General features: G+C 40.1%; 4 protein-coding genes across 7 annotated transcripts; 2 read left to right on the forward strand and 2 right to left on the reverse strand.

Moving 5' to 3' along the window:
* Positions 1-122: 122 nt before the first annotated feature.
* LOC146648475 (nucleotide sugar transporter SLC35D2-like) lies at positions 123-5,846 on the forward strand. Of its 2 annotated transcripts, XM_085390129.1 has the most exons (13): positions 123-353; positions 753-786; positions 864-950; positions 1,031-1,098; positions 1,184-1,255; positions 1,338-1,406; positions 1,511-1,613; positions 1,699-1,791; positions 1,889-1,956; positions 2,044-2,122; positions 2,206-2,288; positions 4,954-5,006; positions 5,182-5,846. In XM_085390129.1, the coding sequence occupies exons 1-13, from the start codon at positions 160-162 to the stop codon at positions 5,190-5,192; spliced, it is 1,014 nt and encodes a 337-aa protein (XP_085246255.1). In that variant the 5' UTR covers positions 123-159; the 3' UTR covers positions 5,193-5,846. The 2 variants fall into 2 exon arrangements, 1 of the variants encoding a protein (XP_085246255.1); XR_014908589.1 differs by lacking the exons at positions 4,954-5,006; positions 5,182-5,846 and adding an exon at positions 4,004-4,945 and having other exon boundaries at positions 2,206-2,396.
* Positions 5,847-6,766: 920 nt separating this feature from the next.
* Positions 6,767-17,457, reverse strand: mier1b (mesoderm induction early response 1b, transcriptional regulator). Of its 2 annotated transcripts, none has more exons than XM_085390126.1 (13): positions 17,413-17,457; positions 16,563-16,587; positions 14,967-15,115; positions 13,255-13,437; positions 12,264-12,393; positions 12,091-12,158; positions 11,680-11,752; positions 11,405-11,556; positions 11,214-11,295; positions 10,988-11,082; positions 10,561-10,607; positions 9,900-10,027; positions 6,767-7,353 (listed from the first exon to the last, which is right to left on the reverse strand). In XM_085390126.1, exons 1-13 carry the CDS (start codon positions 17,419-17,421, stop codon positions 7,058-7,060), a joined length of 1,437 nt encoding a protein of 478 aa, XP_085246252.1. In that variant the 5' UTR covers positions 17,422-17,457; the 3' UTR covers positions 6,767-7,057. The 2 variants fall into 2 exon arrangements, with proteins under 2 accessions (XP_085246252.1, XP_085246251.1); XM_085390125.1 differs by having other exon boundaries at positions 10,561-10,688.
* Positions 17,458-18,970: 1,513 nt separating this feature from the next.
* LOC146648477 (relaxin-3-like) lies at positions 18,971-20,403 on the forward strand. The gene is made up of 2 exons (XM_085389222.1): positions 18,971-20,154; positions 20,247-20,403. The coding sequence occupies exons 1-2, from the start codon at positions 19,896-19,898 to the stop codon at positions 20,381-20,383; spliced, it is 396 nt and encodes a 131-aa protein (XP_085245348.1). The 5' UTR covers positions 18,971-19,895; the 3' UTR covers positions 20,384-20,403.
* A 51-nt stretch (positions 20,404-20,454) lies between these two features.
* dynlt5 (dynein light chain Tctex-type family member 5) lies at positions 20,455-21,982 on the reverse strand. 2 transcript variants are annotated; one of them, XM_085389219.1, is made up of 5 exons: positions 21,878-21,982; positions 21,595-21,743; positions 21,323-21,414; positions 20,887-21,011; positions 20,455-20,811 (listed from the first exon to the last, which is right to left on the reverse strand). In XM_085389219.1, the coding sequence occupies exons 2-5, from the start codon at positions 21,687-21,689 to the stop codon at positions 20,608-20,610; spliced, it is 516 nt and encodes a 171-aa protein (XP_085245345.1). In that variant the 5' UTR covers positions 21,690-21,743; positions 21,878-21,982; the 3' UTR covers positions 20,455-20,607. The 2 variants fall into 2 exon arrangements, with proteins under 2 accessions (XP_085245345.1, XP_085245346.1); XM_085389220.1 differs by lacking the exon at positions 21,878-21,982 and having other exon boundaries at positions 21,595-21,870.
* Positions 21,983-22,454: the final 472 nt, after the last annotated feature.

Consider the following 22,454-nt stretch of genomic DNA (forward strand, 5'->3'; position numbering starts at 1 on the left):
TTAAAACATTTTTCAAAGAGTCTTAAACATTGGGATGTTTCCCTCCTTTCCATTTCCTTCTTCGCCGACGGGATTACCGAGCACAGTCTGTCACGCATGCGCGAGAAGACCTATTGGAGTTCCTTTTTTTTTTTTAAACAAACTTTGTCGACCCCTCTGATGGCGGCGCACGTCAAACGTCGGGGTGAGCCCGGCCAAAAGAGCTTGTCGTCTGAGGGAACATCCTCCACAACCGAAAGACAAACATCCGGGGACACCTCAGCGGTGCTGCTGAAGCTGTTAGCGGCGGTCTTTTACGGAGTCAGCTCGTTTGTCATCGTCGTCGTCAACAAAAGCGTCCTCACAAACTTCAGGTAAAGGTGCAAAGTCTAAGTTAGCTGCTGATTGGTGGGGCACGTTTGACCAATTTTACACCGTTATCAATAAGAAGAAGAAGAAGGGGTGTCAGATAAACGAAGCTGGACATCTGAAAACTGTCAGAGAAATGTGTCCAGGTGAAACTTTAGGTACCACAGGACACGCACCTTTGACGTAACCTTTGCCCCACTACAAATGCGTAACACATCAAACCTCTTATGAATCTCAATATGTGTGAGGGTCAGAGTTGGGCATAAACAAGATGAAAACCAGAAAGTCCTCCAAAAAAGTGGACAACTTCCAGGAAATGAAGCTTCTCATCCTCATATCGTCTGTAATGGAATGTCAGGTAAAGCATCATTCATATGACTGAGTCGTGTCGTCTTGTTTTACAGATTCCCGTCATCAACATGCGTTGGAATTGGCCAAGTAAGCATCTCTTTAAAGCTGTTTTCTGTTTATGTGGTAGCACCGTCTGATGTGCCGTGCCCCCCTTTCCTTTGCAGATGCTGGCTACGGTTGTAGTTCTGAGGATTGGGAAGATGTTGGGAGTTATCTCATTTCCAGATTTGGATTCGAGTATTCCACGCAAGGTGAGGTGGGGATTTATAAAGCTGAAAATCAAAAGATGAAGAACTGGTCATCGCATTTCACACATACCCTGTCTTTCCAGATGTTCCCACTGCCACTGTTGTATGTCGGGAATCAAATATCAGGACTGTTTGGGACCCAGCGCCTCAAGTGAGAACTTCATAGAACATGACACGAGACGCAGCGTCCCAAATGTGACTTGCCAAACTTAACAGCTTGTATTTTTCTGCCTCAGTTTACCCATGTTTACTGTGCTGAGGAGGTTCAGTATTTTTCTTACCATGGTGTTTGAGGGATTCTTGCTAAAGTAAGAAAATATTTTTCTCTCTCTCAGATTTTCTGCATAAATAACTGATTTTAACACTGCCACCCGTCTACTTTCCTCACAGAAAGACCTTTTCTACCTCCATTAAAATGACGGTGTTCACCATGATCTTTGGTGCTTTCATCGCGGCCAGGTGAGACGGTCACATACACAGACACCGCCATCCGCTTCGGGCTTTATGAAGAGGCACGTGTGTGATTTTTTTTGCCACGTTCTGTGGCGTTTTTTGCTTTGTAGCGCCGACTTAGCTTTTGATTTGGAAGGATACGTATTCATAATGCTGAATAATGTTCTGACAGCAGCCAGTGGGGCATATGTGAAGCAGAAGCTGGACTCCAAGGTGAGCAGAGCAGCAGGTCACACAGTATATACACTGGCTGTTTGTCATGAAGACTTTAAAGGGTCATCTTCTCCCATCCACACAGGAGCTGGGCAAATATGGTCTTCTTTATTACAATGCTTTGATAATGATTTTCCCCACTCTGGCGTACGCTTACTACTCAGGGGACTTGCAAATGGTAAGTTTTCAAACACTGATTGGTTTGTAAGACTTAAGAGTCAGAGAGCTCAGATAATCAGTGCTGTGTGTGTGTGTGCGTGGGTGTTCGGGTACAGGGGCTGGAGTATAATGGTTGGTCTGATCGCATGTTTGCTGTGCAGTTTGTGCTCTCCTGTGTCATGGGGTAAAGTAGACGCCTAATCGTCATTGTTTATTCCATGATTGCCCACTTTGGTCTTTTCGTCTAACTCTGCTTCGCTTCATTGCACAGATTTATTTTGATGTACTCCATCATGCTGTGCACACAGTACAACTCCGCACTCACCACCTCCATCATTGGCTGTATTAAGGTGAGTCATCTCAGGCTGGCTCACGCTCACAGTTTGATGTGTAGTGCGTACATGTGCAGTGACTTTCCCTGCGACATCCACAGAATATCCTCGTGACATACATTGGAATGGTGTTTGGAGGGGACTACATATTCACCTGGACTAACTTTATAGGTCTGAACATCAGGTAAGACAGATTGAACAGCTGAACTGTTGAGCTGATTTAGGACCAGTGCAGTTCAAAGATGATCGAGATATTTTTGTTCTGGGGCTTCCTTGTGTGTCCAGACATACAGTGGGGCAAAAAAGTATTTAGTCAGCCACCGATTGTGCAAGTTCCCCCACCTAAAATGATGACAGAGGTCAGTAATTTGCACCAGAGGTACACTTCAACTGTGAGAGACAGAATGTGAAAAAAAAAATCCATGAATCCACATGGTAGGATTTGTAAAGAATTTATTCGTAAATCAGGGTGGAAAATAAGTATTTGGTCAATAACAAAAATACAACTCAATACTTTGTAACATAACCTTTGTTGGCAATAACAGAGGTCAAACGTTTACTATAGGTCTTTACCAGGTTTGCACACACAGTAGCTGGTATTTTGGCCCATTCCTCCATGCAGATCTTCTCGAGAGCAGTGATGTTTTGGGGCTGTCGCCGAGCAACACCGACTTTCAACTCCCGCCACAGATTTTCTATGGGGTTGAGGTCTGGAGACTGGCTAGGCCACTCCAGGACTTTCAAATGCTTCTTACGGAGCCACTCCTTTGTTGCCCGGGCGGTGTGTTTTGGATCACTGTCATGTTGGAAGACCCAGCCTCGTTTCATCTTCAAAGTTCTCACTGATGGAAGGAGGTTTTGGCTCAAAATCTCACGATACATGGCCCCATTCATTCTGTCCTTAACACGGATCAGTCGTCCTGTCCCCTTGGCAGAAAAACAGCCCCATAGCATGATGTTTCCACCCCCATGCTTCACAGTAGGTATGGTGTTCTTGGGATGCAACTCAGTATTCTTCTTCCTCCAAACACGACGAGTTGAGTTTATACCAAAAAGTTCTACTTTGGTTTCATCTGACCACATGACATTCTCCCAATCCTCTGCTGTATCATCCATGTGCTCTCTGGCAAACTTCAGACGGGCCTGGACATGCACTGGCTTCAGCAGCGGAACACGTCTGGCACTGCGGGATTTGATTCCCTGCCGTTGTAGTGTGTTACTGATGGTGACCTTTGTTACTTTGGTCCCAGCTCTCTGCAGGTCATTCACCAGGTCCCCCCGTGTGGTTCTGGGATCTTTGCTCACCGTTCTCATGATCATTTTGACCCCACGGGATGAGATCTTGCGTGGAGCCCCAGATCGAGGGAGATTATCAGTGGTCTTGTATGTCTTCCATTTTCTGATGATTGCTCCCACAGTTGATTTTTTCACACCAAGCTGCTTGCCTATTGTAGATTCACTCTTCCCAGTCTGGTGCAGGTCTACAATACTTTTCCTGGTGTCCTTCGAAAGCTCTTTGGTCTTGGCCATGGCGGAGTTTGGAGTCTGACTGTTTGAGGCTGTGGACAGGTGTCTTTTATACAGATGATGAGTTCAAACAGGTGCCATTCATACAGGTAACAAGTGGGGGACAGAAAAGCTTCTTACAGAAGACGTTACAGGTCTGTGAGAGCCAGAGATTTTCCTTGTTTGAGGTGACCAAATACTTATTTTCCACCCTGATTTACAAATAAATTCTTTACAAATCCTACCATGTGAATTCATGGATTTTTTTTTCACATTCTGTCTCTCACAGTTGAAGTGTACCTCTGGTGCAAATTACTGACCTCTGTCATCATTTTAAGTGGGGGAACTTGCACAATCGGTGGCTGACTAAATACTTTTTTGCCCCACTGTAAGTGGAAAGCGTATGAGAGGAGATTGGCAGTAAACTTCACTGAACACCAGATAGGGCATTGATTCATTCAGATGCAGCAAAGAGAGGAGCTGAAGAGGGTTGCAAAGTGGCTTGCAGAAGCATAGCAGACATGGGTGGAGGAAGGAGCTCAGACTTCATTCTCAAAGGCTAAGAGGGCTAGAGATTGGATGGCAAACCCCTAAAAACTGTGTCCCGGTGTAGTCCCCAGCTAGCTGGCAATTAGTTTCTGAAGACTGCTGGCTGTTGCCAATGAAATCAGTTGCAAAGAGGGTGCTGCACCAAAAACCTCCTTGTGATTGCTTTGATAGCCAGTAGATCGCCAGTAGTTTGGAATAGTTTGTCAACTTGTCAGCAGACACTTTCCAACTAACTGCCAAGTGTTAGTGAAACTTGAGAAAATGATGACACAAATCGAAAACAGATACAGATTTGCCCAAAAAGTACAAGTTGTAGCTTACCACCACAATCAAAAAGCACAAGTTTGACTTCGAAGGTGAATGCTTTTTGGTGTCATGATGTGGGGCGGGTGCACCGTGAAACCAGTTATATTTATATAAATAAAATCAACTGAATAAACGATTTGTCACCACAGATAATCCTGTTAGAAACTGTCCTAATTTCATATCCTAATTTTTAACAACATGTTATGACCAATATTTATAAAACAGACTTTATTTTTTTCCCCACTTTAGTATGACCCAGCGACTGAGCCATAAACTCATCAGGAAAGTGTTTATTAGAGTGGTCAAGGAAGAAAGCTGTTAGGTGGCATTCAGATAGAATACAGGTTTAAGCCACTTCCACCTTTACTTCATTTTTCCAAACTGGAAGCTCTGCCCATGTTTTAGAATGTCTGTGATAGGAAAAAGTCCAATACTCGCTTAAAAAAAATAAATACAGGAGCACATTTTCTCATCTTTGTTTCCCACAGCATTGCTGGGAGCTTGGTGTACTCCTATATCACCTTCACACAGGAGCAATCAAGTAAGAACCGTTAAAATGAGTCAAAACCACACAAGGTTTCACCTTATCGATGTTTGGAATTTAACAATATAGTTTTTACACTGTGAAAAACTATATTGTTTTTCACTGTACGAGTTCAGAGGATCCTACACAAAGTGGACGAGTCTGAAGTTAACTGCTTTTTAAATTTTAACAGAAAAGGCATAAACCAAAGAGTGAAACCCCGCCTGGGACGGAAGAACTTCAGCAAAATTTTCGTTTGTCGTCTTCTATGTGGAAATGTTTTTGAGTGGTGGCAAACAGAAGACTCGTGGATGTAGTGAAAGAGGACACACAGAGAAGGTTGTTCAGCCATGAGAGAGGACAATCTGCTGTGGTGATCCCTGAAAGGAGCAACCAAAAGACTATATGAACTTAATTTTTATAATTGTTCATTTTCATTCATTTCCAAATTAAATATCTATTTTCCAGTTCTGTTTCAATACATAACTCGGAATTAACTGTACATCATAAATAATTTTCTAATGAAGCTGTTGTTATTCTGTTATTGACTCTATTTAGCACAGTAATTAAATGAAATGTCAGTATTATTCAAGTCATAGCCAGCCTTGGAATACACTTTATTTTTATTCACGCCATCATTTACATAGAAATAAAAGACAATATTGTCCAAACAAAAAAACCCATTAACATTATTTGAGACAAACTCCTCTTATCTTCTGAATGCACGTTCAATGATGGAATATAAAATAAAACATTTAATCGTTACGCTGAACAGCTACTGTACCAAAACATTAGGTTCTTTCAGGTGACACCTTCACATCAGCCAGGTCACTTTTACTCCTGGAAATCTGCTGTGTGGAAGCCAATTACTGAGGAATGACAGAAACTAAGCTCTGGTTTTAAAAAGAATCTCTGCATATTCAAAGCTGCACACAAGGAGGAGCTTTTTTTGCAACGAACTCTCTGAATCAACATCACACAGAAAAGGGAAGCACTGCCAAACAGAAGGAAAGAGGAATGGCTACTTTGTTTTTTATTATTATAACCGTTTTGGAGAAACAAAAGTAGGAACAGTTTTCCAACAAAAAGCACAGCCTACAAAGAAGACCAGAAAATACAGACAAACAGTTATAAAACCGCTCGAGGTAAGAAATCTATACAAACTTTACATGAAAAATCACATTCTGACTAGTAAAAACAAAGTGTTGAGCAATGCACCGACTATGAAAATTCAAAAATACAGAGATCTTCTACATGGTGACTTATAATACAGGACATCACTGATGTCAGCTGCTTTACACAAACAAACCTGCAGGAGGAGTCACCCTCTGGTTTATTTATCTGAAACAAACAGCCAGAGAAAGAAGTGAAGGAGTGAACATGGACTTCTGCTGGGTTCTGACGCCACATCTCGTTGATAGAGATGGGAAACATACAATCAAAGTGCAACTAAAGTGAGAACTAGCTACAGCACCAGCCTATTCCTCTTGTTTTTACTAAGCATCTTTATTCTAGCGTAAGCATGTAATCACTTAGACATGTCCTGTTTCATCAAATCCTTATAACAGCAAGCAAATGGCTTCAATGGCAATCACCCATCATTAGACTAGGATTTATTTACTTTTGTTAAAAAATATAAATATCTTGTGTAAAAAAATATCGAAGGTGATTTATTATCTTTAAGAACAAATAGAAAAAGGGAATTCTTGGCAAAATTTTGTCAGGCTCCAAAAAGGGAGGCTGGGGATGTTTTGATGGACGTTATCTAGCTATGATACTTTGGGATGAGCTTGGGGGGGTTGATGGGATGGAAGGACGTCGGGTGGGGGGGTAACTGCCACCCCTCCTGGAGGACCTCGGTTGGCTGTTCTTCAAGATGTGATTTTCAGTGACCTTTGACCTCAAAGCCAGTCTGTCTCTCTCTGTCAGGAGATGCTATGCTCATGGGTCAGTAGGGTTCATTTTCCTCATCCTCTGCCCCACTAAATCTACCCATCACTGGAGAAGTACAAACATTTTTCACCCCCAAGTCAGTGTCTGTTAGTCAACGCTGCTCAGCTGTGAAGCCATCAATTCTCCTGCGTTCTGGATGGTTCCACTTCGCTTTGGCACACGGGCTCTGCCTCCGTCCTGCACCTCTTGGCCGGCCTGTCGGGTGCTGTGTCCCTATGGTCTAGCAGAGGCTCCAGGGAGCCATTTCTGTCGAGGGTGGGTGCAGTGGGCTGGCTGCAGCCGTTGGAGTTGTTGTCTGAAGGTGGAGGCGGAGCTTCTGGCGGATGGGACGGACCGTTGGACTGAACGCCCTCAGATTTGACTTGGTTTGCTGGTGGCAACTGAGCACCATCCACCGTGTGGCTTGCAACACCTAACGAAGAAAGATGAAACACGGGGTTAGACATGTTTAACAAGTTTAAGAAAAAAAAAAAAGCCATTCAGGTGTTGTCGGATGTTTTCGATCAGGTTCCTGAGATTCCACCATTTACAGGAAGTGCAACCTTCATGCAGAGTATTTACAGACGTGATCATGGCACATTACTTGTCAGCCATTTTGGACATGTAATAATCCTAAAACACAGTGAAAAACCTACTAAACATTATGTAGATGCGATAAACCATGGCATCTATGAGTAAACAAACAAGTGTATCTACTCAGAGGAACGTCTTGATGAATTCTCAATCATCCAGGTAGGTAAATCTGGATGTAGCGTTTTCAGTGGGAGACTGCCACTGGAAAAGCTCCAGTTTGCTGCCATTCACAGGTGTTTCTGACACTTTTTTGAAGTGGATCTCACACTTAGCAAATAAACTCTTGTGATGTGAGAAGGTAATCAAGCTGTTTATAAGTACTTAAAGAGTTTTAGGCCGGTGAAGTCTAATATTAGCTGAATGTTATGTTGCTATTTAGCCATCTCTTGTCAGCTGTCCGGAGACGGGAGGGTTATGTGGCTGATCTGCTGACGATAACTAATTCATGTAGGATTACTTCTTTTAGAACTCTAACTTCAGTTTAGGAGGAAGAGAATGAGATGGAGACGGTGAGGCGAGAGTGGAAGTGGAGGAGACAGATGAAGGAGATAGAAAGAAACTAGCAAAAACTGAAATTACAAATCTAAAAATTTTAAATGGTCATATTGTTTGAAATGACTGGTGATTTTAAAATTCAAGTAGCTTATAATTGTTTTACTGTCATACTATTTATCTGATGTCTGTATCCGTTAACTGTTTTGTTTTTTCATGGTCTCTATCTGAAACAACAGGAAAGTGATTTAAAAAACATTCTTTCTGTCCTTGATGATTGCTGCACCCAATCATGCAGCAGAATAGAGGTGTGAGGGGGACAAAAGTGGTCTATGTAAACTACATATGAACAGTGTTGGGCAAGTTACTTTGAAAAAGTAATTAATTATAGTTACTTCTTCAAAAAAGTAACTGAGTTAGTAACTGAGTTACAACATTCTAAAAGTAATTAAGTACTTGCAAAGTAACTACTGCGCTACTTTTAAAAAAAACACAAAAAAAAAACGTTTAACCCTCTGGGGTCCAGGGTATAATTGGCCATTTTTAACTACTTTTGATTTTCCCTCCACATTTTACCTTTAAAAACGATTTACTTTGCCTTGTTTGGTATCATTCTTTTCAGCACAAAAAACATAAAATCAGAGTAGAAAAAGTTCACTGTAACAACCACAAACATGTTTAATGAATCATATTTCATAACTTTAAATGCAAATATAAATTGTCAATTTTAAAATCCTACGCACAAGTTTTGCAAAAAACAAAGTTATTTGCATCCATTTACCTTTTATCGTCCTTTTTTAAATAACCATTTCAAACTATTTACAGAACAATCAGCAGTTCTGCATTCAATAAGATGCCACACAAATTACCATTTGTGCCACTCCAAACAATAATTTCTGTCCACTATAAAGGAGAACATCACAGCCTGATACCTGCAGGTCTGACAGCAGCAGGTGTATCACTCCTTTTTCTACCTGAAGACAGCAGTCGCCTCATTGTTCTGACACACAACACAAAACTATCCACAACACTACACACTAACTACACAAGACAACACATTAACTACACACCCAAAACACGCTAAACGTCACAAATCTCTCACATCTCAAAACTCGCTCTCTCTCTTTTTCTCTCGCCGTCACTCCTAAAACTTCCCGTTTTGTTTTGTTTTTTTAATTTTTTGCTCATAAGCGGAGCGTGCTTGCTGCGCTGTCCTTAGACAGTAAACGTGACGAAACTATTGAGGAAAAAACGCCGCATATATATTGTTTATCATGACTCTGGTTTTACGTGGCCTATCAACACAATTATAAACTGGTATATATCACCTTGTTGCTTTGTCTTTAAGTGGTCATGTGATTGGCTTACCACGACTCCTTTATTCTTCCTCAATCAAACAGCAGCACTCATGCCATTGTTTTGCCCCCTCAGCTCCAGGTGTTGTGCTAGACAGTGATCGTGGTTACCGTCCGCGGGAGCGCGCAGCTGCTTAAAGCTGTAGCATCCAGATTACTTACATAGTCAGCTACTTGCGTGCAACTGATAGAAGATGCGGTAAGCTGAACACAGCTTCAACCGTCTGTTTGTTGAAAAATAGTAACGGACCGCATTTTCTTGTTAGTAACTGTAACGCGTTGTAACGATAGGAATAGTAATTAGTTAGATTACTCGTTACTGAAAAAGTAACGCCGTTAGTCTCCGTTATTCCCATCACTGCATATGAATGACTGTATTGAATATTTAAGTGATGATTAGAGTAACTTTGAGTCAGTTTTCAAGCACAGGATCATAGTTTGTCTTAAATTCTTGTCATTTACCCAAAACTCTCATTAAATGAAAGGCTGGTTATATTTTAGGATAAACGTGGTGCACTCATCATGTGTATCAGCTCACCATTCTGACTGCTGCTGTCTTCTCTCTCCGAGTGGCTGGCGCTGCTGTTGGAGGTGGTGGGAGGAGGCGATGCTGCCCTGCTGGATGTCGCACTCTCCGTCTCATCCAGTAATCTGTCCATATAGTCACTGATGACAGAAAGCAATGCACACAGTCTGTTACACAACCTAAACTGTTCATATGGTTTAGCAGTCTGTGTGGTCAGGTGTCCCTCCCCAGTCTGACAGTGACTGTGGGTGGTTTCTACGACATTAAATCTATAGCTTCACTTATGCGATGGCTTCTATAAACCGGGTTTGATTCTTTCTGCCAGTCCACTGAACTAACCGTAAAGAAGAGACAACTCCGAGAGATGTTCAAGCCAGAAAATGAGAACAACTGATGACCACTAAGGAACAGAAGGAAGCAGCAGACAAGGCACAACAGAAGATCAACAACCAGTTTCAGGTACGCTGCCTCAGCAGACTATTTTATAATAATGTGGCCATCACTGGTGACAAAGGGAATTTAACCAAGCATTTGCAAAGCTCTTAATACTTAAAAAAGAAGATTTTTACATAAGCAACCTCACAGTCGGTGGAGGTTGCACATTCTTCCATTACTAATTTTCTATGAGCAATGTTCTTCAAAATTGCATACACTTTTTTAAAAGTTAACTTACGTGACACCGGGGTGAAGGTTGTATTTCCTTTTCCCAAGTCTGGTTTGCTGTGCAAAGAAATCATAACGCTCAGACTTCTTCCACATGTAATAAAAGGCCACACATTCTCCTACAGACCTAGTTCTCACCTGAAAGATTTAATTCAGCAGACATGAAATGACCATTATTACCATCACCTGAAGACACAGTTTCAGGACAGATTCAAGTAAGAGACAAATCAAATAAGAGCTTAGCAACTGGACAAAAGTCAAATGATTTGCAGACATTTTAAAATCTTAACAAATCAATTTTACTGGTCTCAAAAAGCAAAAAGGTTCAAATGAAGCAGATTCCAACCCTAAGTATCCAGAAAACACCTGACAGTAAACATCTCATGTTAGCGCCATGTTAGAAGCAGAAATCTCTAACTAATGTGTTTTTCTCTCACCTTGTTGGCCTGTATTAAATGAAAGTCTTTCCCATAAGCTTTCAGTCCTTGTTCAAAATTTCTACATTCTTCTTCAGTCCAGACAGAGAGCTCCTCTGTTACAGAGAGTCATAAGTGTTAATGTTTCATTTGAATTCAACTGTTTTTTAAAAGAAAATTCAAAATGCAGAGGGCTACATAGACAAGAACAAAATGTGAAGAACATCTGTGAGCATAGGTTGCTTACCTCTGGCTGCTTTTACATTAAATCTAAGTCTTCTTAAAGCTTCCTCTGTGTCAAAGTCACATTTCACCAGTTCATACAATGCCTACCAGCAGGATACAGACAAGCAGGTTTAGATTAGACGACAGTTATACATAACAGCACGTGATCTGCTTTGTGTGATTTGATTCAAGCTACAGAAGAGCTGCTGTCACCTGTTCATTATCTTTGATATGGGATCCCTCTGGGATTGCATCCACTCCTTTCTCCTCTCCCGTCCGCCTGGAAGCCTCTGTCAAGAACTCCACAACTTTGCCTTCAGGAAGACACTCGGGGTTCCACAACAGCTGGTCATCGTTTTCGTAAACTGAAAGTACAGGTTCAAATGAAACGAAGGGCAAGACATCAACATTTTTAAGCCTCCTCAGTTTATCTGGATCCAGGAAGGCTGAGAAAGGTTATGGTGTAAATACACAAAAACCCAACTTACCTTTCTCATTGTCTTTGTATTTGCACAGACCCACAGGAGTTTCTGCCTGATACATGGAACCCACCATAATCTCCTATTGGGAAAAACATCATTCACACTGAGTGTAGCCCCATGATTATTTCAGAAGTGTACTAAGAGCACAGAAAAAGATCTGGATTTCTTTTATGGCAAATATTTGTATTTATTTTATTAAATGTTTACACATACATATAAAATTTATCAATTCACATAGCCTAAATCGCTGTTTTTTTACAGTTAAAATAGATACATAAATAACATATAGTATTCAGTATTAAGTTAACAACAAACTCATAATTCTGCAGTGGTGACATTGTAAGTCAGCAGCTCATCACAGAGACGGCCAAATGAATTCAGCTTCATCTGATGGTGCACATGTCTTTTTTGCTTTACCTTTTTCCAGTCTTCAGACGGAACATAATCTTCATCTTCATCTGACTCCTCCTCGGCATCATTATTGCCTGAGACATAATGTGATATTTACTTATCCAGCTGTTTACAAATATAAAACAACACAAGTAAAAAGAAGGAAGATAAGAAAAATGTATTAGCAGTACAACACATACTTTCAAAGTACTTGAGTTTCTGAGGGCGAATAAGTTCTGCTGTGCCGAGTGACCTGACTGAGCGCGTGCGACCCTCTGAGGCTGCCTGGGTCTCACCTGCCTGTTCCAATGAGTTCTTCACATCCTCACTCTGAAAAACAAACAAACAAAGCAAATCACAAAAAGTTAGAAAAGTTTAAACAATTTCAAAAATCATCTGCCACTCTTGACAAAAATCCAGCATGCATGTGTAGCTCTGTGTGGGTGCTTCTTTCTCTAACAGAACTCAAAGCCCCCGCATGTTTGTGTGATTTTATAACCACAACTTTACCTGACAATATCACGTAAGTGAAAGATAATGGCTGATTTGCATGAATGTCTCATTATATTGTTTTTATCCCTTCTTTTACACAGACCACACCCTTAGTCCTCACTTACTCAATAGTACAGAGAAACAGAGTGGCAACAACGCCCCCATCACAAAGCAATACTGCCCACCAGAGTTGGGCGATTTGCTTCACAGTAGATTCTATTGGCCCAATGAAGCATCATCAAAGACTGATGGCTATGCTGCCTGGTGGCAAAGGAGCCTTCCATTATAGTAGTGCTAGTCACACTCTGTGAGGTAAAAAAAATTTACCAGCAGCCCCCAGAGCCATTCCTCAGCCTCCAGCACCTATGGTATAAATCTGTACGTAAGTTTCAGAAAAGTTTACTTCTGATCTTGACCTTGAGGTCACCAGGATTCTAATTCAACTGAGATTTTTCGTAGATGCACTTATGGTATGAATTTAAAAATCTTATGTTGCCTCATTCTCATGTTATTCCCAAACTTAGGTGTCCACGCCGGCAGCTAAGATACTACGCAGGACTCTTGTGCCCCCAGGCCTCTGGTAGAGGACCCAAGCTTAAAGGATAGACCTTTAACATTCTGTTCAGAGGAAAGACTCACAAGATGTACATACAGTTGTAGGCACAGAGGGGAATGACACACAAGCCCTCCAAAACATACCTCATTTCTTTTCAGCTCGCCCGTGCTTCTGCTGCTTTCATCATTGTCAAGTTCCTCATCCTCTTCCTCATCATCCTCCTCTTCTTCTGGTTCTTCCTCTTCCTCCTCATCCTCATCTGCTGGTGATCTGTCGCCCCCATAACCATACAGACTCAGCAGCTCATCAATAGGCATCTCTCCCTCCTATTAAAAGCAGATTGGTTTACTGATGCTTGGGTGTTACATTTAAATACATTTAAAGTTTGATTTTTCTTTGAAAAAACTGAACAAAATAGACTTTAAAGGTTCAAACTGTTAGGTTCAAACCAATACAATGAAAATCATTGCTGCATGAACTTGTCTTAAAATGTCTACATACTTACACAGTGAGACATAAACAGAAATTGAAGTTCAATTATACAGAATAAACATTTCAGCCCTGAGCAAGCTATGCTGTGAAAAACATGGAATAACAACAGTTACAATTTCTTCAACTAGAAATGAAAAATAATCAAATTATTGGGGACCTGTGCTGCATTTCCCACTACCCAGTTATTCATTATCTATTCTGTGTAGTCAGTCAGTGCAGGTGAGGTTCCACAGACTGTGGCATCTACTGACCAAAATACAAAGTAGTGCAAAATGGAGCTTAGAGTGCAACTCTCCCTACAACCACTACCACACGGTTGTTGTTTAATTATTCCACCATGAATTAACTTAAATGGAAAGTGAAATTTTGTGGTCTGCTCCTATTTCCCATTGAGTCACACTGGTGGATGTTTGATTTGGCATATGGCAGATGCCCTTCTGGAAACAAGCTTCCCATTTATCCAGGCTTGGGACCAGGATTAGGTAGAAACCAACCCAATGCAAGATGTTATTTTAGGATTTTAAAAAAATCTAATATAGCAGCTGATTTTTTTTTCTTTCAGAAATACGAAACAGGTAGATTTCCCTAACACAAGTTATATGTATTTATTAGTCCTTAGAAGACAACACAGCTTAAAAATAAGATTGTTTTACTGTTAGAGGTGTGGATTACTCTTTATTGCTCTGCCTGACTCTGCTCAGATGTTTTTATATTTATGGCATTCCAAACAGGTGCTGCCAACCAAGAAGTTGCATCTGATGGATAAACTATACAACATCAACAGTCAGAACACGGTTGAGGCATATTTGTTTTGTCGGCCATTAAAAATGCCAATATGTCTGAAAACGGCTAATACATAAAGATATAATTAGTCCGGCTTAAATACCAGAAGCACATTTACGTTACGATTCCCTGAGCCTGGATTTGTGTCTCCTCCCAGAAACAACCTAGGGATCTTTCATGTGTAAGGCAGCTGTGTTAACCACTATACCGTGGAGCCATTGAATAAGTTAGCAGAATTAAACAAAGTTAAACAAAAGTAAAAAAGTAACTGGAAAACATTATGTTTTAACACTAGTGTACCTTCAGCTAGCCAGCTGTTATCCATTCACTCAGTATGGTGGTATTTACAACTAAACCATTCAACTCTGTCTCTCTCTGTACTGCCTGCTGTAGAGCTACACTATTGTTCTGGCTGGGTCAATCCATTACCACCACCACCCCCAAAAAAATAGTGTTTTCAAACACTATTTGAAACTCAGGATTATTCCCTTACAGACTGTGAAAATAAACATTGAACTACACTAGTGTTTTATTTACCCCATGGGCCTGACCAAACCAAATATGATCTCCTGACACAAACCCGTGTAAGATCTTCAATCTCATTGGCATTGGTCTCATCTGATGCCTCCATCATTTCCTCCTCCTCCAGGGTGCGCTCATCGTCAAAGTCATGGACAAGCATTTCAGCTGATGGGTCAAAATCATGGTCATCGGAACCTGCTGAACCTCCTATGAAAGGAAGCATGAAAGAGGCAATGGAAATTTAGAAGGAAAATATGACAGAATTTAATCTTCATTTAAGGAAATTGCAACAAATTGTAAAGCTCTAAAGAATCACTCAGTATTTTTATTTGCATATCTTCACATATACTGTATGAGTGTGGGCAGCTGAAATGTTACTTTATGGTTTAATTTGTTAAATATTATATTCTAAATTATATAAATGTTGAACTACTTACAAACTGAATACCCACATAGGATTACTTGAAGTACTGTGCACTAAACTAAGGACTTTTTACTTCAGTACTGCAGAGGACTGTAGTACGGACAGCACTAAATCAATCAGTGCCTAATTTTAGCCACTGCTCTGCTCTTTGCTACATCTGTAGTGCAAAATGCAAAGCTGGCCACAGTAACACATCTCATCTGAGAAAACACCCGGTCAAAGGCAAAATATATCTAAAAGCTGAAGACTATATTGTGCTTGATTCACCAAAGGAGCTTCAGCTAACATTAGCAGATCTGTCTTTAACATATAAGAAGCTGAACACATGGAGGATGATGATGAAGCCTTTTTCACAGTGCTGGCTGACAGTTTAACTTCAACTTCATGGGGGTTTTTTTAAACTTTTTACACTGGCTGCACTGCAATTTCTTATCAGACAGAGATCCTTTATGAATCCTCTACACAAAATTACACTGCCATAGAAGTTTCAACACAATCATAACACCACATATCCCAACCAGCAAAATATTAACTCCTAAATAAATCAGTTGATAATATATAAATAAAACTGCCAGCTAACATGTTCAAATATGCAAACATATCAATAAAATCATTATTACTATTATGCATTAAACATTCTTATAGTAACTGTTATAAAAGGGCTCAGACTTGCACATTGATGCAATCAGCCTTTTACTGAAGGTGCTATTGTTGATAATCTCCAGGGTGTGTGCGTGCAGAACTGAAACGACCACATTACATGAGATGCCACATCAGAAATCTTATTTAGTCTAACATTGTTATTTAATATCGTAATATACAAACACTGTGACAGTGATGTCAAGATCACAGAAATTTTCAGATGATGAAGGTAGCTGGTGTGGTGAGTACAATGCTTAAAAAAATACTAATAATAGCAAAATGTACCGATTAAGAAGTACGGACTTATTTTTTAAATTAGTATTTTGTAATATTAATTTCTCACTTCAAAATAAGTACAGGAAAAAACAGTGTTGTCTTAAACATAGAGGGTACCTAAGCCTAAAAACTTGATACATTTATTTTCCGTTTCAAACTAATCATATTTTTTAAAACAAACAAACCACAGAACACGATTAATATCGATCAATGTCAAAATCAAAATGAATCCGTGTCTGATAGACAAAAGATTTCAAATCAGTGTCTTTCGACCAAACAACTACAGAAAGCCTCCAACTGCATGTAAATTACCTGGGCTCGAATTCCCGAGGGAGGGCTGAAAAACAGAAAAAGAGCAACAAATTAAAATATAACTTATTTATTTTTTAAATACTATTTAAAAAAACTGCATCAGATGCAATACGTCATTAGATGGACAACAACAACATAAAAAAAGCTCACTCCTGATTAACTTGACATATTCTAGTTCCTTTGACAGAGGACTGTAAACGGGAGCTGGGGAAAAGCGCGCCCGACCCTGTCCTAAAGCTGACTGCAGTTCAACACAAACTGAAACAAAGAATACTGTCACCGGTTCCTGTGGGGACATTTATTTAGCAACTCGCTGATTGAAATGTCACAGGTACAGCGCCGTGTATATCACCGGCAATCACCCAAACTTAGCGCCAACAGCCAAGTGCTTACTAGGTTAATTTTCTCAGCTCGCTAACTTACAAGAGAAGTTCCAAGCTAGTTAATTCTCCTTTAGATATTTATGCTAACGCGTCCAAGTTAGGCTTGGTATCAACAGGCAACAAATAACGATTAAAAATAACCCATAAAATATCTCCAAGCATAAAAATCCGCCACACGGCTGAATAAAAATATCATACACAGTTAAGTATTTTCGAAGAAAACCGCGGAGTAACATCGCTAACGCTGCTGCTACCTCCAAACGGGGCTAGCGTCGCTAATGTTAGCTAAACCCGAAGTTTAATAAACATGCCTGAGTCGAGAAATGCTCATTATTTAGCAGCGAAAACATCCCACAGTTAATTTCGTACACTTAAACTACAACACACAAACAGTGTGAATATTCGACTGAAGTAACTATCCCGTAGTATAAATTTATTTTTTCCGAATATTTATTTCACTTTCTTACCTCCGCCATGTTCGCAATCCTACAGGGTCAAGTCGGGGGTCAGCGGTAGTTCCCGTATGTGGAGCCCCGCCCACCTACGTCTCCATAGAAAAACTGAGTGACCGCAAGCAGTGATGTAGTAATGTACTCCTATAACAGCAAGCTTAACGCAAAAATAATTAGTTTTGTAACGGAAATTTTTCATTGTGTTTTATTTAATTCGGAACATTTAAATTTATAAAGCCTTTTACTGTATTATATTCAGCTTTTATATTTAAAATTACTTTCAGCTTCTCACTTATTCATAAAGGCTTCCATAGGCATCAAATACCACTATACCATGGAGCCAGCTTTTAAATGTAAATTAAAAATATTGTTTTCAAATGTTTTCTGTAATGTCTCCACTGTCACATGTTTCTTCTTCTGATAGTGGTTTTATGTTCTTATCAGGGAGAATACAGACACAGAGGCTAAAGGTGATGGCGATGTATGTGACAAAGAAGGTGTGCAGCCAGTGTCCTGGTGTGGAGGTTCTAACTGGTTTGGACCTAGGCTGTCCACCAGAGCTCAGATACAGTTCTAAAGTTTTGCAGGAGATATTATCAAATTGTGGAAAAGCTTTTGGAATAAACTGAAAAAAATTATATGACCACCTTTATTCTTCAACACAGCATGAACTCTCTTAGGGAATGTAACTTATTGAAGTAGTCTTCAGGAATAGTTCTCCAGGCTTCTTGAGGAACATTCAAAGCTGTTCTTTGGATGTTGGTTGCCTTTTGTTCTGTTCTCTGTCAAGATGATCCCACACTGCTTCAGTAATGTTGAGGTCTGGGACCATGGGAGGCCATTCGATGACTGACTGACTGATAACTTTTGTACTGTGTTTTTTTTTTTCTATTTAGGTATGCTTTTACTGAATTGGCAGTGAGTTTGGAATCAACATGAATCAAATGCTGTCCATATGCTCTTGCATGTTGGTACAAAATCAGATGGCACTTTTTTTTTCATAATTACATCAATTTTGACACCAATGGTTGAATTTCAGCCCCAATTCATGACAGTGCCCCCACTCTGCTTTACAGATGGCTGTGACACTCACTGTTGCACCTGTCCCCTGACTTTCTCTGTATATACTGACATTGATTTGAACTGTAAAATTCAAATTTGAATTCATCACTCTATCAGACCTGTAGTCACTGATTTTCAGTCCAGTTATTGTGTGATCTGGCATACCTCAGCCCTTTCTCCTTGATTCCTTTCCTTAAGAATGGCTTCTTGGCAGCCACCCTTCCACTGAGACCATTTCAGATGAGGCTTCAGTGAACAGTAGGTGGATCAACTGTAGTGCCAGATATATCTCTAGGATCCTGTGTGAAGTCTTTGCTGGATTTTTTCCTATTTCTTAAGGACATGACTTTCAGATACCGTTCATTTGCTGGAGACACTTTTTCAAGCCGGATTCTTCTTTTGTCCTCCACTTGTCCAGTTTCCACAAAAACTTAAGGACACACAACACACTATGAAGAGATATGCAAAGTTTGCATTTAATAGTTCTTTAGTAAACACCTTGCTGGTGGAAAAATACAACTTTATGTCTGCCAAAGTATGTTATCTTTTTTATTTTCTGTTGATTCAGCTAAGGAAATAGGGACAGTTTTTTGCAAAATGCTGCTAGTAACAAACTGCATATAGACACAGTACATATGTACCACTGGAATTCAGTCTTGTTATATTAATTTGCTAAATCAGATAATTATTACAAGGTGTATGTGAAATCTGTTTAACTTTTTCTTTTGTGGGTTCTTCTCTGAAGACACAAGAGAAATTACTATGCAAACAAGAAACCCACTTATATTTATAGAAAGAAATCCCCTGTATTTTAAAAAGAAATACCTGTGTCTGCTACAGTAATATTAAAATAACATTTGTGAATGTGTCACAGTTTACAGGAGTGCTGTATGTGTAAACTCCCCATAAAACCCTGAGAAACATAGCAGATGTTATGAATAACCTTAAATGTCATAAAGAACAAACGAATTTTACACTTTTTCCAACTGAACCAGGCTATAAAACATCGATTTATAACACCACCCCTCCACTGTTGACATATAAAGACGGGCAAGCAATGACAACTCTAACCCAGAACATAGGTTCGATTTAACAAGTGTACCGGTAATAGCAACTGTCTTTCCGTGGAATCACTGATTTATGCCAGTGATAGCGGCCGTGTGTGCTTCTTCGTTGCTATGCAGAGAGCAATCACCTCTTTATCTCGTAGGGCGCATATCTCAAGAGATCCATTATGAAATACTTTGCTGAATCCACGGCAATAAAAACCCTGCAGTTCGTACATAAAAGAGCAATTCTTTCCCTTTAACATTTACCAAAATGCAGTCAATCAGCGATCTTTGCAGTGACTTAGATTCCCACACATATCCCAAATTGGCAGATTTACATCCGCTGTTAAAAAGCACACGATGATCACCAATGATAATGCATAGATAATGCATTTACTCAGGAAACACCTGAGGAAGGCTGTGCGATATAAGACCCGATCGGGACGTGTCCTGAGAAACATCAACATGAGATCCCTACCGTTGGTCATCGTGCTGCTGTGCATGTTGAGTGCGGCGCAGGTTCAGACACAGGAGAGCGCCAACACACTGAAGCTGTGCGGTCGAGCTTTTCTAAGGGCAGTGGTGTTCAACTGCGGAGGATCCAGGTGGAGAAGATTTATGGGAGAAGAGGATACTTTCCCAGAAGGTCAGTATGGACTCACCTCTATTTTCCTTTTTAAATTTATCTAACCTAAATTAGAGACTTCTAGTAAACAAATATTTTTACCTCTTTGGCAGTCAACAGAGAGGCAAACCTCCTAAAGTGGATAGATGTGTCAGTAATGGAACGTCAATTGCGGGACCAAAACGCGGCCTTGATGAGAACGTGCTGCCAACAGGGTTGTCAAAAAAGCGACCTGTCCATGCTCTGCTAGAGCAGAGGAACATCTCAAGGAAGTTCTCAGTCTGTCACAGTTACTCCTAATTTGGCATAATCTCTGTTGTACAGAACACTGTAAGGATGACATCATTTCTGAGTGCAAAAATGTAAAAAAATAAATAAAATGTAAAAAAAAAAAAAGCACACTGTGAGGTTTGGTTAAGATTTGTTTTAAATTTCTTTACAACTACTCAAAAACAGAGCACAGAAAGAGAGAATTCACTCAAAGTAAACAGCATAAACACTCGCCACGCCAAACAGAGAACTGTTCTTGAAGAAGTGCGAGGCGAAAGTGTCATTAGACGTGTCCCAGAGACAGCGGCTGCTGATCTGCATGCATTGCCCGGTGAGCTGGCCGATGTGGACCAGGATGACAATTTTGTATCTGGGGATCATTAGTTCCTTCACGCGGGCTCTTATTACCTGGAAGAAGAGTCAGTCTGAATAATGGAGAAATTTAAACATGTTTAGAAAGAGTTGCATCTATTCTTCATTTACCTCGCACAATGTTTTGGTCATTTTTTGAGACCACTCTACTTCATATTTCTCCTCTTGGAGGTAACTGGTAAGGACGTCTTTAAGTATGTCTGTGGCCGCGTTGGCAGGGAAGCGTTTGTAAGGTCCTGTGGTGCGAAAAAAGCCAGAAAACATTTATTACTAACAAAAATCCCATTTTATATTTGTCTAGTAGTTTTGATGGTGGGGTAAAAACATGATGGATGCATGTGAACAGAAGAAAAATTCATATTTTTGTCCATCTCAATTTATATCCTACACAAAACAGTAGGCCACTCTTTACCACCGTGAGGCTGAATTTTTACTTTTCTGCTTAAAATGATCAAACAAAATATATTCAGTTTATTTGTCAGTTCTGTGATGCCTAGAACCTATAACTCAGCCCCAGTTTTGTAGGCAATTAAAAAGGCTAACTCACCCATCTGGTAGGTGTTCTCCATTGTTGGAGCAAGGCGAGCATTGTCATCATGGTGGCCCAGTTCATCAATGTATGACACAGTGCTTATAGAGCTGAAAGACATAATCATGCTGAAGAGAATACCAGGACAGATGCCATGTGGACTGACCAGCAGTTTCACAACCAAACATGCTGTACTGGGAATGCTGTTTTGAAAATCATTCATAACCTACCAGGAAGCTAAAAAGCTAAAAGATGGACACTGGCCCATATTATCTTAATAGTCTACTCACTCCTTAGTCCTGCCAGTTGTGTCTTTGCCTCTCCCGTTAGAAGGCACCTTGACTACCCTCTTCTCTTTCCTTTGCTGTTTTTCTTTATCGGACATCCCCACTTCTCCTTATTTTTGGGTTCTGAATGACCTGAATGTCGCACGTAGACCCTAACAAAGTACAAAACAATACGCTCATAAATGTGTCATTTGCGTTCAGAGTCACTAGACCGAGTTTGAAAAGTAGAGTTTTTAATTACAAAATCGATTACAGATGATAAAATTAGAATACTGAGCCAAATTACCAGTTTACCAGCCTTGAACTAAGCCGAACCAGTCGTCTGGTATGGCTTGGTGTTGTTATGGAAACGGTCCATTAAGCTGTGGGAGGGGTTTCCGGTGAAGTGCTTGTTAAAGTCTCGCGAGGTGAACGACCGAGACAAGCTTGGAAACGAGAGGCTGAGTTAATTACATTTTACAGTAGATATAATTTTAAGGCTCACCTTACCTTACGTTAAAGGCAAAGTTGTGTACCCTTTTCATCTCCCATCTTCTTCCCTTTTTAACGTTGTGTTGTGGTAAACTATTTCCTGTAAAGCACTTTAGGCTCATGTCAGTAAAAAGTACCATTTCTGAATATTTCTTGCTTGATACCCCACATTTTATTAAAGGAGGCCAATAATTATAATAACAGTTACAGAGGTGGCAACAATATACCTTTTTCACAAACGTTATACGGACATGAAAAAGATAAACACAGGAGCTACAAATAATCTAATAATATCATATAACACAATAAAAAAATATATAATATTCATGCTCTGGCCAGTTTATGCACAGATCCTTAATTTATGTGATTAGCAACACCTGTGTTTTACGGCA

This window comes from Rhamphochromis longiceps, linkage group LG18 (assembly GCF_057381845.1).
Source record: "Rhamphochromis longiceps isolate RC_006_pf linkage group LG18, R_longiceps_female_GT1.1, whole genome shotgun sequence".
NCBI lineage: Eukaryota > Metazoa > Chordata > Actinopteri > Cichliformes > Cichlidae > Rhamphochromis > Rhamphochromis longiceps.

What these genes read in the sequence shown, in the direction of transcription:
- LOC146648475 (XM_085390129.1), top strand. Translation starts at nt 160, where the DNA reads ATGGCGGCGCACGTCAAACGTCGGGGTGAGCCCGGCCAAAAGAGCTTG. An exon ending in GGTGCTTTCATCGCGGCCAG is followed by an intron (nt 1,407 to 1,510) that starts GTGAGACGGTCA and finishes TTTGCTTTGTAG; the next exon opens with CGCCGACTTAGCTTTTGATT. An exon ending in GTGCTCTCCTGTGTCATGGG is followed by an intron (nt 1,957 to 2,043) that starts GTAAAGTAGACG and finishes TTCATTGCACAG; the next exon opens with ATTTATTTTGATGTACTCCA.
- dynlt5 (XM_085389219.1), bottom strand. Translation starts at nt 21,689, where the DNA reads ATGTCCGATAAAGAAAAACAGCAAAGGAAAGAGAAGAGGGTAGTCAAG. An exon ending in ACAACTGGCAGGACTAAGGA is followed by an intron (nt 21,415 to 21,594) that starts GTGAGTAGACTA and finishes TATGTCTTTCAG; the next exon opens with CTCTATAAGCACTGTGTCAT. An exon ending in GGAGAACACCTACCAGATGG is followed by an intron (nt 21,012 to 21,322) that starts GTGAGTTAGCCT and finishes TTCGCACCACAG; the next exon opens with GACCTTACAAACGCTTCCCT.
- LOC146648477 (XM_085389222.1), top strand. Translation starts at nt 19,896, where the DNA reads ATGCATTTACTCAGGAAACACCTGAGGAAGGCTGTGCGATATAAGACC. An exon ending in AGAGGATACTTTCCCAGAAG is followed by an intron (nt 20,155 to 20,246) that starts GTCAGTATGGAC and finishes CCTCTTTGGCAG; the next exon opens with TCAACAGAGAGGCAAACCTC.
- mier1b (XM_085390125.1), bottom strand. An exon ending in TAATGTAAAAGCAGCCAGAG is followed by an intron (nt 11,083 to 11,213) that starts GTAAGCAACCTA and finishes TCTCTGTAACAG; the next exon opens with AGGAGCTCTCTGTCTGGACT. An exon ending in ATTTAATACAGGCCAACAAG is followed by an intron (nt 10,689 to 10,987) that starts GTGAGAGAAAAA and finishes TAAATCTTTCAG; the next exon opens with GTGAGAACTAGGTCTGTAGG.